The 19,811-nt window shown below is 36.1% G+C and overlaps 2 protein-coding genes across 6 annotated transcripts; one reads left to right on the forward strand and one right to left on the reverse strand.

Annotated features, from left to right (window-relative positions):
* The first annotated feature begins 1,303 nt into the window (after positions 1 to 1,303).
* LOC103023984 (myb-like protein V) lies at positions 1,304 to 7,136 on the forward strand. 2 transcript variants are annotated; one of them, XM_049469966.1, is made up of 6 exons: positions 1,304 to 1,539; positions 3,405 to 4,342; positions 4,391 to 4,844; positions 5,344 to 5,404; positions 6,099 to 6,149; positions 6,959 to 7,136. In XM_049469966.1, exons 1-6 carry the CDS (start codon positions 1,380 to 1,382, stop codon positions 7,008 to 7,010), a joined length of 1,716 nt encoding a protein of 571 aa, XP_049325923.1. In that variant the 5' UTR covers positions 1,304 to 1,379; the 3' UTR covers positions 7,011 to 7,136. The 2 variants fall into 2 exon arrangements, with proteins under 2 accessions (XP_049325923.1, XP_049325924.1); XM_049469967.1 differs by having other exon boundaries at positions 4,439 to 4,844.
* A 3,274-nt stretch (positions 7,137 to 10,410) lies between these two features.
* Positions 10,411 to 18,270, reverse strand: LOC125785804 (dentin sialophosphoprotein-like). Of its 4 annotated transcripts, none has more exons than XM_049469971.1 (6): positions 18,160 to 18,270; positions 14,941 to 15,125; positions 13,440 to 13,886; positions 12,534 to 13,172; positions 11,939 to 11,999; positions 10,411 to 10,792 (listed from the first exon to the last, which is right to left on the reverse strand). In XM_049469971.1, the coding sequence occupies exons 2-6, from the start codon at positions 15,098 to 15,100 to the stop codon at positions 10,723 to 10,725; spliced, it is 1,377 nt and encodes a 458-aa protein (XP_049325928.1). In that variant the 5' UTR covers positions 15,101 to 15,125; positions 18,160 to 18,270; the 3' UTR covers positions 10,411 to 10,722. The 4 variants fall into 4 exon arrangements, with proteins under 4 accessions (XP_049325928.1, XP_049325926.1, XP_049325927.1 ...); XM_049469969.1 differs by having other exon boundaries at positions 12,534 to 13,445; positions 13,494 to 13,886; positions 18,160 to 18,267; XM_049469970.1 differs by having other exon boundaries at positions 12,534 to 12,950; positions 13,173 to 13,886; positions 18,160 to 18,267.
* Between the last annotated feature and the right edge of the window lie 1,541 nt (positions 18,271 to 19,811).

A 19,811-nucleotide genomic window follows, 5' to 3' on the forward strand; every position in this document is an offset into this window, starting at 1 on the left:
ACAGACAAACCAACTCTCCCTGAAGCTGCGGGAGTCTCCCGCATTTTGGTAGTGGCTCCCTGATGCCCGCGAGTCACATATAATCTCCCGGAATTCAGAACGAGCGCCCCAAACGCGCACACAGGCGACAGACTTTTATTCTCTAATCGCGTGTGGGAAGGAGAGAGAGAAAACAGAGAGGGTTCTGATTGGCCTGTTCTCTGCAAAGAGTCTGTGAGACAGCCAATCAGATTTTAGTGTGGGCGGGCAGTGTTTTTCCCCCCTCCCGGACGGGATTTGTTCAGTGAGTGAGAGAAAGCAGATCATGGCGGAGGCAATATTAATAATTATTGTAATATGACATGAAATGTTTTTGATGTTGTGCAATTTTTTGTGATATCGTAACTGTCAATTTTTGTCAAATAAAGGCTTTTTTTTAAAAAAAAAAAAAAAAAAAAAAAGGAAAGCAGAGGCAGGGCCTTCCAAAAAGAAAAAAGATAAAACTCATTTCACCTCTGAATACTCTAAATTTATTTATTTATTTTTAAGTAAAATTAATTAATATAAAGGTAAAGTTTCGTTATCCTTTGGTGTGTATGCAATTTTTTTTTGTTTTGTGTTTTTTGGCGGGGGGGTGGCGGGGGCGGTTTGGGGGGTAACCTCCCTGAAATCAACTTTTGCAACTTGGGATGTCTGTAATAATAACTTCACAAACTTCACATTTTTCACAAAAGCTATCACGGATCTGAGATGTAGTGTTGATAAAAAGCATAGTTAATCAAATTGACAGCATTTAAAAAGTTTAAAAGTTTATTTCATACCAAATTTAGTCATCGGAAATGACGACCAGATTTCCTTTGACTGTTCTTTTTCCATCGCTACGTCTGTAGCGTTTTTCTTTACTATTCTTGATGTAATTGAGCCACGTAAACACTTTGTCTCTTGTCCCCACTGTCTCCGCTGCTGGATTATATTTCAGACACTAGATAATATCTTGGTCTCGAATAACCTATTGAGCATTTCTGTAACCTGCGTCTGTGTCCTGCTCTGTTTCGGCGTCTTTCCAAAAAGGCTCATGTTCAGGCGGTTCTCAGACACATTCACTACTATTAATGGAGCAGCATTGTGTCTCTTTACTGTCAGTGATCATCATTCAGAAGTGGAACATGCTTAGCAAGTAGAACACGAAATAAAAACAGCGACACCTGAAACCCATCCAGCTCCAGTCCACCCTGAAACCAAGTGACCTTTCTGAGATTTTTTGCAAATCACAGGCCTTCAGCCCAAACAGTGACTCAGCAAAACATGCAGGAACTCTCTGGGGAACCAGTAGACTTATAAATACCAGCAAACAGCCCGACGACCTGCACCGTTCCTGGAGAAGACTTACTTCCAGCAACATGCAGGTCCGAACCGGAGTGGAGATGTTGGCGGCGTTGGCAGTTGTCCTACTGGCTGCTGGTGGAGCTGATGGAATGACCAAGTGCGAGTTGAAGAAGGAAATGACGGCGAAGCTGCCCACCAAAGTTCTGAAATTCATCAAACAGGACATGGCCAAGAGTGAGTCACACATTTTCTTACGCTTAGGGTCAAACTGAGAGTCACAGTTTGCTTAAACTGTATTATGTAGCTCATTTATCAACGCTCAGATTGGTAAAAAAAAAAAAAAAAAAACTGTCCAAAACCGACGAGCTTTGGTTGGCTTTGGTTTAAAATGTTTAATTGTAAAAAAAACTTTACAGTGGATTTCTTTACGTTGGTGGCAAATAAAGCCATTTTTGCTTTAAAGCTACCACCACCATGTTTTATATGTAGTGTAATGTGTGTACATTTTCCAATGTTAAAACAGTGGTTAAAAAAACTTTCTACAGTTCTACAATTCTGCAGATATCCCACTTCTCTAGCAACTTCCTAGAACATTGTATATCAGGTTAGTTTCCAGCAAAACCAAGAAAATAAGCAACAGACATAATAAATAGTCTCTTCTTGTGCTCTGTAGCCCTATAACTAAGCTCTGTGGGCAAGCTTTGCATCCCGATTGGTCGTTTTTGAGCTCTGAATTAGCTGCACTCAACCTCTTTCTTTTGAAGTGCATCAGTTCAGTTGTGCAGAACCATGTGAAATAGCTTAAAGAAAGAAATATAAAAGCATAATCTATCTCTGCCTGGATTGTTCAAGTAAAAAAATTAATTTATTAATTTATTAATTAAAAAAAATAGAATAGTTAATATTATATTAATATAATTATAATTTTATATATATCAGCTGCTAGCTGCACGGCTCTATGATACGCCGAACTACCTGTAGACATACAACAACTAAGTAAGTTGTTATTAAGTAAGTGGAGGGGAGGCTGTTGAATAAATACTGTTTGTAAATACTTTCAAAATTTTTGTCGATTTTTATATTTTTATATCTTGATGTATGGATCAATAGAATGTATCCAAAATTGCTTTAAATAAAAGGTTTTTACATTGACTTCTATTGGAAGTTAAGAAGGTTTTATCTCTCTACGGTAAAGTTGCTGTTTTGGAGATATTTGTTTTTCATTGGACAGCAACAATATACATATGGTTGGATTGGAGATCACATGGTAGTGGGGTTGGATTGAGTTGGGAAAGAAGGTTGTTTGGCTTGGTGTCTGATTTTGACTTAATTTTGACTAAATAAATCTATACATAAATTGTGCAGAAATATGGATGATTGTATGATATTTCCCTTTTATCTTAACATTAATGGTGTACGGAACTAAGGGTTTTATTTACTAAATGTTTAAAGAATAAAGAATATATTTCTTCTTAAAACCCACTTATGCTGTTTTTCCGAAGAGTCTAGCGCTCACCAATAATGGGATTTTCATTCATTAAGCTTTTACACATTTTAAAAAACTTGCCAAATGTTCGAATCCTGTTCATGTAGCTTGCCATCATCAGCATCAGCTGCCGGAGCCCTGAGAGAGCACAATTGGCCTTGCTCTCTTTCTGGGTGGGTACAGTAGATGCCGCTCTTTCCCCTCATCACTCCTAGGGTGATGTCGATCAGCACAAGGCTGCACCTGTGAGCTGATGTATCAGAACTGAGTCACTGCGCTTTCCTCCGAGCGTTAGCGCTGTGATGCTACTCGGCAATGCTACAGCATCAGCAGCAGTTCAAAAAGAGGCGGTGGCTGACTTCACATGTATCAAAGGAGGCATGTGCTAGTCTTCACCCTCCTGGTGTTCACTAGGGGCATCACTAGTGATAGGGGAAGTCCTTATGAGCGGTTTGGGTAATTGTCTGTGTTAATTGGGGAGAAAATGAAAAAAAAATGTATTGCGAGAGACAGCCCAGTGTTTGTTGTACTTAACTTTTTTCACTTGTCAAACAACCATCCAACCAACCAATTAACTAACAATTAACCATCTCCTGGTCTTTTTTTTCTCCAGTTATCTGCAGTGTGGAGATGATGAGTGGCTTCAATACCAGCTTAGTCAAGAACATCACTTTAAGTGAAAAACAGGACAGCGTTCGCTACGCTAGGTCTGCACCTGAGGCGTCCAATGAAGAATCCAACGAGAAGCCCAAGAAGATGAAATCTGGTTGCACTTCTACAACGGTTAAACCAACCACTGCTACACAAGGTAACACGTCTTCACCTGGAAGCAGCACCACTTCATTTGGAAACAGCACGTCTTTACCTGGAAGCAGGATGGGTCGACGCCGTGTCAGGTCTGCGTACGACTCAACCACCAAGGACAACCATGAGAGCCAGGAGAACTTCAAGGCCAACAGTAGCAAAGTCCACCCAACCAATCACCCCAAAGAAAACGCCATGTTCTCCCTTGGTGGCCATAGTCCTCGCCTCGCCAGGGCTGCCAGAATGGGTCACCACAGTGTAGTTGAACGTACCACTAGTAGCAGACCAGTTACACACAAGCCTCATCATACAACCCTTCACAAGAGGTCCACACACAGGTCAAGCATGGAGTCTGATGAAGATAATGTGAGTGTCAACTCTACCTCCATTCCCTCGTCTTCTGGGCGTCATCGGGGTAACAACACGTCCTCTGAGAAAGGTCACGGCAAGCGGCGCGCCAGGTCTACCCATAAGTTTAGCCTTCTGGCGGAGTGGTCAACTGGGAGCGGCTCCAGAGAGATCCCCGATATGAAGCCTACCAAAGAGCCCATGGTGGATCCTGGAAGAAAACCCAGCAAGACGTTCAGTGAGGAATCAAATGAGGAATCCAATGAAGAATCTAATGAGGAATCCAGCGAGGAATCTAAAGAGGAACCAAGTGAGGAATCCAGCGAGGAATCCAAGGAGGAATCCAAAGAGGAACCCAGCGAGGAATCAAGTGAGGAATCCAAGGAGGAATCCAAAGAGGTACCCAGCGAGGAATCAAGTGAGGAATCCAAGGAGGAATCCAAAGAGGAACCCAGCGAGGAATCAAGTGAGGAATCCAAGGAGGAATCCAAAGAGGAACCCAGCGAGGAATCAAGTGAGGAATCCAAGGAGGAATCCAAGGAAGAGTCCAAGGAGGAACCCAGCGAAGAATCAAGCGAGGAATCCGATGAAGAATCCCCGGAGGAATCCCATGAGGAACCCACTTGGAAACCCACTGAGAAACCCACTGAGAAACCTACTAGGCCTTTTAGATTTAACTTTACTTCCATTGCCCCAATTCAATGGAATAATTTCACCTCTTTCAATGTCTCCCATTTTGGTGGGCGCGTCCGCCGTGATGTCAGATCTGTTGAGTCTGAGTCGAGCGATGAGGCTGTAGATGAGGTCTGGACCCTCTACGGTCTGTTCCAGCTCCCTGGGCAGCTCGTCTGCTCCTCCGGATCCGAACCCACCCTTAACCTCTGCAACATGCCCTGCACAGGTGAGTACAAAACACCTGCAGCGTTCTGGATCAGCGAAACGCTTATCACCTCCGTTATCTGATCAATTGAAGCTAAATTTGAAAAATCGTCAGGATTTTTTAAGGAAAAAAAATCAGATTTTTCCTTTATTGTAACCTGTAACAAAAATCTGACAGTATAATACCTTTGTAAGATGCAACAATTAAAACATCAAATTCTGTTTCTAAAGCGCAGAAACAGAAAAACCCAAAAATTGGACTGAACCGAACAAAGAAAATTAAATATTGATGTTTTTTTTTGTATTAAGCAGATGGTCAGAAAATTTAATTGATTAAACTGCCTTTCATCTGTTTTCATCATTTCACAAAAAGTGCAAAAAAAATTAATTGTATTTGTGTCCATTTTACACATTTTTAATTTAAATGCTTGTTTCACACACGTTTCAATGCAAGCAAATGGACTTCTGAATTACTATTGATTTTGCCGCTTTCTCACCTAAATTTCTCACTTTGTTTAAAGATCTTCTAAATGATGACATCACTGATGACATAACCTGTGTTGGAACCCTCATAAGTGACATGTGAGTAAACAATCTTTATGAAATAATTTAATAATTAATAATGCATAGTATTGGTAGTGTTACAGTTAATTATATAGGGTTGCTAATTATATGTCTATTATTATTACCAGTTGAGCCCTATATTTCAACCATATATCAAACATTTATTCATTTTAGGAGAAATCAGTTATTTTATTTATTATTTTAAGTGTTCTTTTAAGTTAATTCAGAAACTCAGAAATAAGTATAAACAAAGCACATTATTTTTTATGCTAAATGCTTAGAAATATTAAAATATAGAAAATATATATATTAGTAGTAATATACTATATAGTATATAATAAATATATTAGTAGTAATAATAGTAGTAGTAGTAGTATATTGTTATTATACATTGTCTAGTTTTATTTAGAATTAAGTAACATATTTATTGTATTGTATCTTTTTCACTTATTCAATTTTAATGATACTTAATATTTAAAGAAATACTATCACATTCTTCTTTTGTGTTTTTTAGGCTTCAATATATATATATATATATATATATTTTTTTTTTTTTAAATTAGTAATATTCTTTTCTTTATCTTATTTTACTTTACAGATTTAATTTACATTTAATTTTAAAGCTTAAAACGATTTGTTTATTTTCTCAGTGTTTTAGCCTGATGTTTTAATGTCACATGTTTGATGTGTTTGTGTTTTGTTTTAAACACAGAATGATGAGGGATAAATTCCATGTTTACGCTCACCGCGACATCCGAGCCCTGTGAGTAAAATTCACTGATTGACTGTTTTATTGACTGTTTCACAAAACAAACAAATATGTTTTCCTCACTTTATGATATACATAAAGAAATACTAATTTAGAAAGCTTGTGGAAGTTTGATATATTTTTACACTATTTTAATTAAATATTTGTATCATAAAGAATATTTTCTGTAAATGAAATGCGTGAGTGTGAAGTAATGACCTCAGCATAATGCAAACATTTCAAGATTCTATAATCTTAAAATAATATTATATATAAGCATCATAGAAAATTCCAGATATCACCACTGTAATTCTGACTGGTAAGATACTTACATAGTAAAGACCAGGCATTACAATTGCTGCAGTACAAAAAAAATTGGTACACTTCATTAAAAATAATTACTACACTTACTCTAAATTTAGAAAAAAAATAATTTCAGTAAAAAAAAGTCGTTGATACACTTACTCTAAATTTTATTTAAAAAAAATAATTTAGTGGAAAAGTAATTGGTACACTTACTCTAAATTTAGAAAAAAAATAATTTCAGAAAAAAAAGGCATTGGTACACTTACTCTAAATTTAATAAAAAAGTAAAATTAATTTTTTTTAAAAAAGACATTGGTACACTTACTCTAAATTCAGTGGGAAATTAAACAATATTGTAATTTTAGTAATAAAAAAAAAACTTTAGTAAAAATAAATACATTTTAATTGCAGTGAAAAAAACTCTAAATGTAATAAAAAAAAACTAACTCTTAATTTTTATGTTATTTTTACCAGACAATATCAGCTGAAAATGAGCTGCTTTATTTCCTGTGTTGCAGGTTTGATGTTTATCAGAAGAAAGAATGCGCCAACCTGAAGGACAACTGCTGATCCTCAGCTCTTCATTTCCTGTAGATCTGAACTGTTCTGTAGCTCATAGTTAAATACAGAAACAAATTTAACAATAAAACAATGTGGACAAAATAAATAATTAAATTAAACTTGTGCAACTGCAAAGATTTCATCGTCACTCTCTTCTTCTCACGTTCTGATCTTCTGATCCTCTTATTTTCTGATCTTCTGATTTTCTGATCTTCTGATTTTCTGATCTTCTGATTTTCTGATCTTCTGATTTTCTGATCTTCTGATTTTCTGATCTTCTGATCCTCTGATCTGATGTTTTGGCTGCATGAAAACAGCCAGTAATGCCTTTGTGAAACCTCTTCCCAGGGCCGCCGCTCTGCATACGCAGACAACGCAGCCAGCGTTAGGCCTCAACCATTTTGCAGTTGCAGGGAGCCAAATTGACTGAGAATGAAATGTGTTGAAATTATGACATTATTAAATTTAAAACCCAATGTGAATTATTTATGATACGCTCATCTTTTTTGTCTTTAAACATTGCATGGGGCACCTACTCTACTACTTAAAAGCGGCACGTTATTATTTTTGTGCATAATATAATGCCCCCACCCCTATTGCCTGAAATGGCACGGCTCGGTTTGCTCTGTTGGTTGTTGCCAGATGTGACATTTTCCAGTCAAATAAATAATCAAAAAATGCATGGAGGCGGTAAATCTTGCGCATGTTTAACCATTTTTAAAGTGTATGTGGCCATTCTATACAAAAACTTGTCCAGTGCAATATTTGTGTAAGTTAAAAACTTAAAATAAAATAAACAAATAGGATGAAAAATCGTAACTTATCTGGCAACCTTAGTCCTAACTAAAGTAGCAACTACTTGAGTTTGGCAGGAGACAAGTTCACCGCGCGAAGTTGCTACTAAATGGTAATTCAACTATGAAGCGACGGTTTGAGTCTGGAGCTGAGAAGAAGAAAAAGAAGCAGAAAGATGAGGCCCATGCATCCCTTTCTGGTGAGTAACTTCGATGATAAAGGTTTAAATAGTTTTGATTACTTCATGTTCAGTGGTGTTGCCTGAGCTAGTTACGTTGGCTTTGCTGATTTGGTAGCTTTAAACGCTTAACTAGAAACTAATCTGGGTATTGCAAGGCACGTGGCACGTTTGCAAATAGTAGTAGTGTAGTTTGAAGATTTTTAGTGACTTTAATAAAAAATTAATAAACAGAGTAGCCTACCTATTGACTAATGCCGTCAGTGCACTATCCAAATGGTCTGTATGACAGCAGGATCAGACAGCTCTATAGATTTTGACAGGCTGATATAAATACACCACGAATATAAACGATAATTTCATAACCTTTAAGGCTGGCTTGTGTAAATGACGTGTCCACTGCTTAAAATAGACATGCATCGTTTCATTTATTATTTATACATTATAAATAGTACTCTTGTGCTGTTCTTCACTGTTATTGGCCTTACTTATAACGTTGTAAATATTCACAGTTACATGTGTAATTTTAATAAATAGTAAAATTTTGCGTAAACCTTTTGTGTTTGTGTGTGTGTTTTTTTTTTTTTTTTTTGGGGGGGGGGGGGGGGGGGCCTCCCTGACCAGTTATGCTTAGGGCCTCCAAAACCTTAGCAGCGGCCCTGCCTCTTCCTTTTTCTTTTTGGTTTTGTGTAAATGCTGTATGTGTTTATCTCATTTCACAAAACAATTCTCACCAAAAGCCCCATTAACTTCAGTTAAACCAGTACCAGTGTGTTTATAAAATTAATACTAAATAATCATTTTATACTGATTTATGTTATATAAATCAGAAAAGATAGAATAGATAGAAATAAAAAAACAAGGAAAAAGAAAGATTCATAGAAAGTGATAAAGAAAATAGTACTAGAAAAAAAGAAAGAAAAGAGAAAAGGAAGAAAAGAAAAAATTGACAAACAAGAAATAAATAAACAAAGAAAGAAAAGAAAGAAAAAAGAAAGAAAGAAAGGGAAAGAAACAATAATAGAAAAGAAAAGAAAAGAAAAAGGCAAACTAAAAGAAAGAAAGAAAGAAAGAAAGAAAGAAAGAAAGAAAGAAAGAAAGAAAGAAAGAAAATGAAAAAAAAAACAGACAAACAAGAAAGAAAGAAAGAAAGAAAGAAAGAAAGAAAGAAAGAAAGAAAGAAAGAAAATGATTAAACAGACAAAAAAGAAAGAAAGAAAGAAAGAAAATGATTAAACAGACAAAAAGAAAGAAAGAAAGAAAGAAAGAAAGAAAGAAAATGAAAAAAAAACAGACAAACAAGAAAGAAAGAAAGAAAATGATTAAACAGACAAAAAGAAAGAAAGAAAGAAAGAAAGAAAATGAAAAAAAAAACAGACAAACAAGAAAGAAAGAAAGAAAATGATTAAACAGACAAAAAGAAAGAAAGAAAGAAAGAAAGAAAATGAAAAAGAAAACAGACAAACAAGAAAGAAAGACTACGAAAAAAAGACAACAGATAAAAAAGAAAGAATGAAGAAAAAAAGAAAGAAAATGAAAAAAACAGACAATCAAGAAAGAAAGAAAGAAAGATATGGAAGACAGGGAAAAACGAAAGAAAGAAAGAAATTAAAAGGAAAAAGGCAAACAAAAAGCAAAAGAAAGAAATAATGAAAATAAAGGAACAAGACAGACAAAAAAGAAAGAAACAGAAAAATAAGAAAATGGAAAAAAAGAAAATATACTGTGGCGTGAGGAGGCGGGGGAACCGTGGGTCCGCCCCACGCCAGAACTCACAGCCATGTCTGTCCCAGCCGGTGTGCATTCAGGACTGATTAAGCAGCCGGCTGGGACAGGTATAAAACTCAGCCTCAGCTCACTGAAGGGAGACTCTTGACTGGGGAGCTGAGGGCTGAGGCCGCACGGACCTTAAAAACGACTACAAAAAGAGACTACTGAACTCTAGAGCCCCTTTGGGCAGAGTATGTTTATTTAAGTTATTTTGGGTGTGGTGGAGCGCGTTTAAAAGCCGAATAAAGGTACTTTTTGAGTTCATTTACTCCCCGTGTCTGTGTTATCTGTGCGCTTCCTCCTTCCGGGTCACAGTGGTCACGCCCCTAACCCCCGGGCCTACCACAATACACAGAAATAAGGAGATTATTATTTTTATTATTTTATAAACACAGTAACAGTAAAAAGTTTTAAAAATCATAAGTAGAAAGAAAACACACTGAATAATAAGAAGAAGAGACACACGTTAATAAACACACAGTGTGTACTTAGATGATGTATTTGTAATTGCACTATTTTTAAAACATTGTATTTAATCTAAAACCAGTAGAAATATATATATTGTATTATTGTGAATACTTATTGCTGTCTGGGTTCAGCTCTCAGCATCTTCAGCTCAGCTCATCTGATATGTGATTGGCTTTAATGAGAGACAGGGAGTCTGGGTTTTGCATGTAAAACCTTTATTTAAACCCTTTATAAATGTATTTTTCTGGTATCTCACGCAATCACTACATCACAGTACAGTGCTCACAATTCCAGTTATATGTTGAATCATCAGGTTTCTGAGAAAACGTCAAGGTTGAGGGTTTTAAACCAGAGCTCAGTCTTCTCAAAATACCATAAACTAAACATTTTAAACATGATTTGATTAGTTAGTGTTTAAAACTATAATTTAATGATGTTTTAAAGGATGTAGAAGAAGAGAATCAGAGTGATTTATTCTGATTATTGTAGTTTTGTAGTAGATGTTCTGAATTAATCACATTCAGCGAAGTATTCTGAGGCTCCAATAGTCTGGCACTGCTCCAAGACCATCACATCCATCCTGTAAAATACATGTACAACATACATCATTAATACATGATGACAAAGTCTTAAAAATATGTATTCAGTATTCAACAGTCATATTTAATGATATACTGTATAGGCAAGCTGTTAACCGTGTTCCACACAGCTTGATTTAGGCTGTATCAGTGTGTCTTTGCTATCATAACGTCGGGAAAAGTACAACTTGCGCTGCTCGACAAAAACGCAAAAATCAAAAGGTTAATGTATAAATTCTCTTAATTAATCATGAGTGTGTTTTGGGTGTAACATAAAATAAATCAATCAACAGAGTGTCACTTGCCATTTCCTATAAGAGGCAGGTGCGCTCTGACTTTGGCGGATTGCTATTTTAACGGTGCAGCTACCTGAATGTGTCTAACAGTTTTTACATTTTGGTAACACTTTACATTAAGTGTTGACTAACTAACATAAATTAATGCATGCAACAGGAATGCGCTAAGGGTTTGTGCACTGTTGCATGTCCATATGTGTGCATAACAAGCCTGGGTGTATATGTGTTGGGCAATAATGAGTAATGAACGTCTGACTGTTAGCATCTGTCTAGGTTGTATTCAGTCAGTGGCGCACCTGTCTTTTCCGTTGCCAAGAGAGCAATACGCCAGAAATGTACCTCAGTTTTAGATCACCACATCCATCTGTGTAGATATATTCAGAAGCACTGTTGCTATTTAAACTACGCAGAATGGAAAGATATAAGCACTGCCGCTATGATCGAGAGACTAATGGTTTGAATCCCAGTCATGCAGCTTACCATCAGCTGCCAGAACCCTGAGAGAGCACAATTGTCCTTGCTCTCTCTCTGGGTGGGTACAGTACAGTAGATGGCGATCTTTCCCCTCATCCAACCTAGGGTGATGTTGATCAGCACGAGGCTGCGCCTGTGAGCTGATGTATCAGAACCGGGTCGCTGCGCTTTTCTCCGAGTGGGCTGTGATGCTGCATCAGCAGCAGTTCAAAAAGAGGTAGAGTCTGACTTCACATGTATCGGAGGAGGCATGTGCTAGTCTTCACCCTCCTTGTGTTGAGGCATCACTAGTGATACTGATGATACTGACAAACTGATTATATGAGACTTTAATAGATAGAAGTGTTGTTTGTGTATATGTGTGTGTGTGTGTCATACCCTAGATTTTTCAAGGTCATCAGGCAATCAATGTCATCAGTGATATCGCTGTCAATCAGATCTGTTAAAGGAAAGAGAAAAAAAAGAGTATTACTTTGGTACAAAGTGCACAAATGTCATAGATAGATAGATAGATAGATAGATAGATAGATAGATAGATAGATAGATAGATAGATAGATAGATAGATAGATAGATAGATAGATAGATAGATAGATAGACATACAATGTATTATTTGCATTTCTATGCTAATTGTAGTGTAGTCATTTATTTAACATTGTTATTTTATTATATATCACTTTTATATCACCTTTTTATTTCACAAATCCTCCCTAAAAAGTAAAAATGACTCATAATATTTTTTTTTGTCCTAATGCCAATTTGTCCAATAGGCAGGGCTAAGCTGCTGTTATTGGCTAGTAAATGTCGATTCTGTTGGACAACAGGCCTCAGTTTGTTTTAAATGCGAGAACACAGAAGAAGGAAGACAACAGGTGTTCACCATTGCAATAGACGTAGGATCTGAAAGGGTTAAAAGGTGTGTGTATGGAATGTGCAATTTTATACAACTTTACATGGAGTTCACATGTGCTCACCTTCACAATACAGACTGCAGGCATTCAGACTGTGTCTCCCCTGGGACTGGCAAGCCATGTTATCACTCAACTGGAATATTCCATACAGGTTCCTTGGGCTGGAGTCTTGGTGATTCCCGTTGTATGGATTCCCGTGGTTGTAGTACGTATATGGTCGGCCTTCATGATTATTTGGCATATTGGGATCCTTTTTTTGTGGGTGGCCATAAATGGTCTCGTAAGAATCATAATGAATGTCCTCGTTGTTCCTGGGCTCATATGGGTATTTTCGTTGCCAAGCTGGTATCTCATCTGTATCACCAGGAAAAAAGTCGTTGTTGGTGCTGTCCCCCTCTGGTATGGCAGTGGTGGGTTCTAGTGGTTCTCCAGAACTCCCTGACCCCTCTTCACTGAAATGATATCCAGAACCATCTTCACCTGACTCTTCTCCTGAATCAGCTTCACCTTTGCCTTTAGATTTGCTCTTTGAACTTTCTCCGGAATCCTCCCTTTGTTTGTGGCCAAACAGGTCCTCATAGGAGTCATAAATTATTTCCTGGTTGGTGATGCCCAATAATGGGATGGCAGTGGTGGCCTCTAGTGGTTCTCCAGAACTCCCTGACCCCTCTCCACTGAAATGATATCCAGAACCATCTTCACCTGACTCTTCTCCTGAATCAGCTTCATGTTTGCCTTTAGATTTGCTCTTTGAACTTTCTCCAGAACCCTCCCTTTGTTTGTGGCCAAACAGGTCCTCATAGGAGTCATAATGTATGTCCTCATTGGTGCTGCCCAATAATGGGATGGCAGTGGTGGCCTCTAGTGGTTCTCCAAAATCCTCCCTTTGTTTGTGGCCAAACACGTCCTCATAGGAGTCATAAATTATTTCCTGGTTGGTGCTGCCCAATAATGGGATACTATCTTCACCTAACCCTTCTCCAGAATCAACTTCACGTTTGCCTTTAGATTTGCTCTTTAAACTTTCTCCAGAACCATCTTCACCTGACTCTTCTCCCGAATCAACTCCATGTTTGCCTCCAGTTTGGCTCTTTGAACCTTTTCCAGAACCATTCCCAGACGGTGGTTCGTCACCCGAACCCTGTTCTTCTCCAGACTGAACCGAAGTAACTGCAGGTTTCTGAGAGGGTCTTGCAGGAATCAAATCATCACTCACAACCTCTGGAGGAAACGAAGGGTTTTCGGGTTCCGCTGTCCCTGGCCAGTTTTCTGGAAAATAGTCTCCGATCACCTCGGGAATTGGGTAATTATATCCTTTGTTATATTGAGGTCCGATAAAGGATCCAAGGGGGCCGTTGTTATTGGTGGTCACAAGACCGGTATTGAAGACGGAGATGTACTCCACCGTGCAGACCACTGCAGCAAAGAGGAATACGATAAGACAGAATACAACAGGAAATACACCTTATTCTGCATGGCGAAATAGAAAAATTGTATTGGTGTTCTCAAGGTATTTAGCATAATCCTGCATTAGCACAATAGTGAGATTACTGTGGCAACTGTAGTCCAAGCTACGGTCGCTCTTAGCAAAACAGAATAAAGGTAACTTGCTCTTACAGCCTGCAACACTGAGATCTGGCAGGTAACCAATATATACTGTAAAATACTAATGCACAGCCTGGATAAGTTACAGTATCTTTGGTCTACAGACTGTACAAAGATAGGTACACCCAATATGCAAATATATGGTGTCAGGAGCCTATGGGAAAGCTGTATGAACCCTGAACTCTGATGAAAGAGTCATGGGTTAAAATCCCATTTTTTTGTCAGCTCAACAAACATTTCTAAGTTTTTTTTTAGAACTCATTTTATCATAGTATTGTGTTGTTCTGGCCTATCTAACACCATTGGCAAGGTGCGTCATGATGCTCATTGCTATCTATCAGTCTATTTTAATGCATTCCACCTGCCTTATTTAAATAGCAACAGTGTTTGTGGTTTGCTGGTTTGAATCCCAGTCATGCAGCTTGCTATCAGCTGCCGGAGTCCCTTGCTCTCTCTGGGTGGGTACAGTAGATGGCACTCTTTCCCTTTATCACTCCAAAGGGTGATGTTGATCAGCACAAGGCTGCATCTGTGAGCTGATGTATCGGAACCCGAGTCGCTGTGCTTTCCTCCGAGTGCACTGTGATGCTACTCTGCAACACTGTTGACTTCACATGTATCGGAGGAGGCGTGTGCTAGTCTTCACCCTCCTTGTGTTGTGGCATCACTAGTGATAGAGGGATATACATCTGACTAGCATCTAACTGGGCCTAGCTATATTGTCCTAGGGAAACAACAAAAGCCACAGGTGCGCCACTGACTGAATACAACCTAGACAGATGTTAACAGTAAAATGTTCATTGCTATCTTGGGAACAGTTAATGTTTCACCTTAAGATCACCAAAATAGAGCCTTCTGGACTTACTTTTAGCGATGACGTCACTCGGATGCCTTAAAAAGGCTTTCTGAAGTCGAGACCTCAGGTCACACTTAGACACCACCTTTCCATCAGTCCATCCACAGACCAGCATCACCACCACCATCACCATCACCATCACCTCGCACGACTGAGCTGATCTCCCCATACCTCTCACCCTAGTGTTCTCCAATCTGTCGAACAAAGAGAAGAAAGCTCAAGATTACAGTACGAGTTTTATGAGTTTTAATGATCTCATATTTTGATATTTATATTCATTTTAATTTTCTATTTCATATTTACCCATATTTTTAGTTGTAGTTTACAGACTATTTTTTCTGTAAATTACATTAAAGTGATATAAAAATAAGAAAATTAAAAATACCATCAATTTAAGCAGATTGTTTTAGATACAGACATTTGATATATATATATATATTTTTTTTATTTATAATAATAGTAATTATTTTATTCATATAGTACTTTTCGCAGACATAATGTAGCTTAATACATATCACAGCATTACGTAATTAAAGCAATAACTAACAGTAAAAGCATAAAAAAAGTATTTAAACAAGTGTAGAAATTAAAAAAAAAGAACAAATACAGAAAAAGAGAAGTGAAAATAATATTCAAATATGAAAATATAAAATATGAAATAGCTTCTCATTTTTATCTCTTTTTCATTTAAAATTAAAGAGTTTCTAATTTATCATGTCCATATGGCAGAATTCAGATTAATATTAATTTTTTAATCAATTAAAAAGCAATATAAATATCAAAATCATTTTTTAAGATTATTTTACTTGTTTTCGGAATAATGATCTTAATTAGCCGTATTTAGAATTTGTACCATATTTTTATATAAGTTATATAAGTAGACTTAAAATAAGCACAAAAGTCAAGTCACCAGTCGAGATATTGGTTGTTGTGTCCAAATATAAGGCAAAAAAATGTGTTTCGCTTCGTATTATTTCACTCATTTGATCACTTATTTACTAAGATTTTTTTTGCTTCATATATACATACTGTATACAGTATTGTGCAAAAGTTTTAGGCACCTGTGTGAATTTGTAGTAAAGAAAAAGCTTCTTATCTGTGCAGTAAGTGTTTATTAGCTCAGTTAAACTCTTATAGCATTACAATAAATACAAACAGCAATTTTACAAAAAGCAGTTACAGCTTTTACAGCCCTGTTTTCCTTAAAACACTAAATCTTCTAATCTCTCCTCCTCATCTGAGTTTAATAGAGTTATTATTTCTAGTTCTCATCATATTAATCAACACCTGGTTTGGTAAATTTTTGGTAAATGTGGTAAATCAGGTGAGCTGCTGACAGAACTGAACATAATATACACATGCTGGCTGAGGAGCATCCAGGAGAAATCTAGCTTCAGTCTCACAGGATATAACACTATACTTAGTTAATATTTTGTTTTTTTTCAGGTAATAAATGTAATTAGTGTAATTTGCTTTGATGCCTAACACTTTTGCACAGTACTGTATCTCTCTATATACAATTTACACATATTTCTTCTAGTTTTGGCCTATTAAGTTTCTGCAGTGCGTTTAGTGAAAGCATCCTTATCTGTGTGGTTTTTAATGTTGATCTTGAACGAGCCTTAAGGTTCTCACTGTAAATATATACTACCGTGCGAACCTTTGTTGATGAGCACATTATCATTAATATTAATGATTTACTCTGTGTTTTATGTGTTTGTGTAAAGGCAGGCGTGTTTAAATTGGCGTGGACTGTTTGATGCTTTTACCACAGTGAGAATAATCAGGCAGGGCGAGGCCGAAACCTGCAGAATAAAGAGATGCTGTCGTTCTGCTGAAAAGACGGAGGGAGAGGCCAAGATAAACACCTGTCTCACTGCACTGAGCATCAGAACATTTCTATACAAGATTCTGGAGGAGCATTGCTGTGAGGATTTGACTGCATTCAGCCTTGAGAGATTAATGTTTAGAATATTTTTTATAATGATTTACAATAAACAAATTATTTTTTTTATATATTTTATTTTTTATATATGTGGCCTTGTAAAGTGTGGTCATGTGGAGCGACCATAATTTAATTGAATTTTAAAAACATAAAATTAATGAATGTTTATTAACAAATTGTTTTTACAATACATATAGTTTTATGAGTTTTAATGATCTCATATTTTACTGTTTATACTTTTTAAAAGAATTACTTGTTTATTGTTTCTGTAAATTACATAAAAGTGATAGAAATTTAAAATATCATCAATTTAAGCAGACTTTATCAGCAAATCTATTTTTTCAGCCACAGAATTTTTTTTAATTTTTTTTATTTAGAATAATTATAATAATAATATTTTTATTTATTGAGAACATTTTTATAGACCAAATGTAGCTTAACATGCTTAACAGCATCAGGTAATTTGAAAAAAAAAAATCAAAAATAAAAAGAAGCATTAAAAGAAAAAATAAGCATAAAAGCAAAAAAGTAATATAAATATATATATATAAAAAAAGACCACTTAAAAACGATGAGTTTCTTTGATTTTACCAAATTTAAAAACCTCTGGAATATAATCAAGAGGAGGATGGATGATCACAAGCCATCAAACCAAGCTGAACTGCTTGAATTTTTGCACCAGGAGTGAGAAGCATAAAGTTATCCAAAAGCAGTGTGTAAGACTGGTGGAGGAGAACATGATGCCAATATGCATAAAAAAACTGTGATTAAAAACCAGGGTTATTCCACCAAATATTGATTTCTGAACTCTTAAAACTCATTTATGAATATGAACTTGTTTTCTTTGCATTATTTCATTTTCTTTTCTTATTTAGCCATTTCTCGTTTTCTGCAAATAAATGCTTTAAATGAAATGAGAGAAAAATTATTTGGAATTTGGGAGAAATGTTGTCTGTAGTTTATAGAATAAAACAACAATGTTTATTTTACTCAAACATATAAAATCGACCTATAAATAGCAAAATCAGAGAAACTGATTTAGAAATGTAAAACTGTAAATATACAGTATATTTTTGTCTATATTTGTCATTATATGTATACATTTATACATTTTGTTTTAAAGAAAATAATGATTGATTAGGTGTCACATCTTTTATCCATTTAAAAATAACAGTAAAGAACATCACTAAGATCTGCTGGATCTCCATCTAAGATAAATAAATTTATAATAATATATAAAAGTTGGTAAATGATGTTGAATAAATGTACTGTGAGGTTCTTACCCTGAAGATGCTCTGTAAAGATTTGGAGATTCCCAGGTGCTCAGTGTTTCAGGTGTTTCACCCCAGAGTGTGGTAAAAGTCCAGTTCCACCACTTTTATACCCAGCAGTCACCTGACTGCAGGAGCTGCTGGTGTACAGGTGGTGTATAGGTGGTGTATAGGTGGTGTACAGGTGAGGGTGGGTCAGAGGACCAGTCTTTCTCCTGTATATTCTTGGAGCTTTAGCAGTATTTACAGATCATTATTTAACAGTACAATAGCTGAGTGATCCAGGACACTGTGGCTGTGTTTTCTTAGCTGTCAGCAGCCTGCTGTGTTTGCCTGGCTGAGACTGAGAGGCCGGGGCAGTTTCCTGTAATGTAACACTGCAGTTTAATATAATACTTTCATTTAATTTAATTTAGTCTTTATATAATGTGTACTGTGTTCAAACCAGACCATGTACTTGAGCTGAAGTAGAGATAGAGTTTTAATTTTCTATATCTTTGCAATACATTAATTAAATCTATCAGTGTTCAAGGTATTGACTCAATGAACTCGTTTTTAATCATAGTAAATCCTTTTTTTATTTTTTTATTTCTTACTTTTTGAAAAAAAAAAAAAAAAACCTTTTTGTATCACTACCCCTCTAATGCACACATGGGTCAAAAATGACCAGCATTCATTTTCTATGGAACTTCATGAGTGCTGTGCGCATTAGAGGGGTAGCGATACAAAAAAGGAATTCTTTTTTTAATAAAATAAGAATTATATTGTATTGTAATAATTGAATTATGAATTATTGAAGTAATTCATTAAGAAACACTCAGCCATACATGAAGTTCCATAGAAAATGAATACAGGTCATTTGTGACCCATGTTGTGCATTAGATGGGTTAATCCAGTAAAATATAGACAGTAAAAGTAAAGTTTACTTGTTCTTCCTTTCCTAGAGCAGTCCTGATGAGTGCCAGTTCCATCATCCAACGTTTTGAATGGTCTTTTTTTGCAACTTCACTTGAGGATACTTTCAAAGTTCTTGAATTTGACTTTTAAATAGACTGACCTTCATTTTTTAAAGTCATTTTTCCTGATGAGTGCCAGTTCCATCATCATAACGTTTTGGATGGTCTTTATTTTGCAACTGCACTTGAGGATACTTTCAAGGTTCTTGTAATAGACCCTCAGATTGACTAACCTTCTTTTTTTTTTAAGTCATATTTCCTGATGAGTGCCAGTTCCATCATCATAGCGTTTTTGATGGTCTTTTTTGCGACTGCACTTGAGGATATGTTCAATTTTCTTGAATTTGACTTTTGAATTGACTGACCTTCAATTTTTAAAGTCCTCTTTTTTTACTGATGAGCACTAGTTCCATCATCATATTGTTTTTGATGGTCTTTTTTTTGCGACTACACTTGAGGATACTTTCAAATTTCTTGAAATTGACTGACCTTATTTTTTTAAAAACAATTTTCCTGATGAGTGCCAGTTCTATCATCATAATGTTTTTGATGGTCTTTTTTGCGACTGCACTTGAGGACATTTTCTAATTTCTTGAAATTGAATTTTGAATTGACTGACCTTCATTTTTTAAAAACAATTTTCCTGATGAGTGCCAGTTCCATCTTCATAACGTTTTTTATGGTCTTTTTTGTGACTGCACTTGAGGA

The sequence above is a fragment of the Astyanax mexicanus genome, chromosome 21, assembly GCF_023375975.1.
Source record: "Astyanax mexicanus isolate ESR-SI-001 chromosome 21, AstMex3_surface, whole genome shotgun sequence".
Lineage (NCBI taxonomy): Eukaryota > Metazoa > Chordata > Actinopteri > Characiformes > Acestrorhamphidae > Astyanax > Astyanax mexicanus.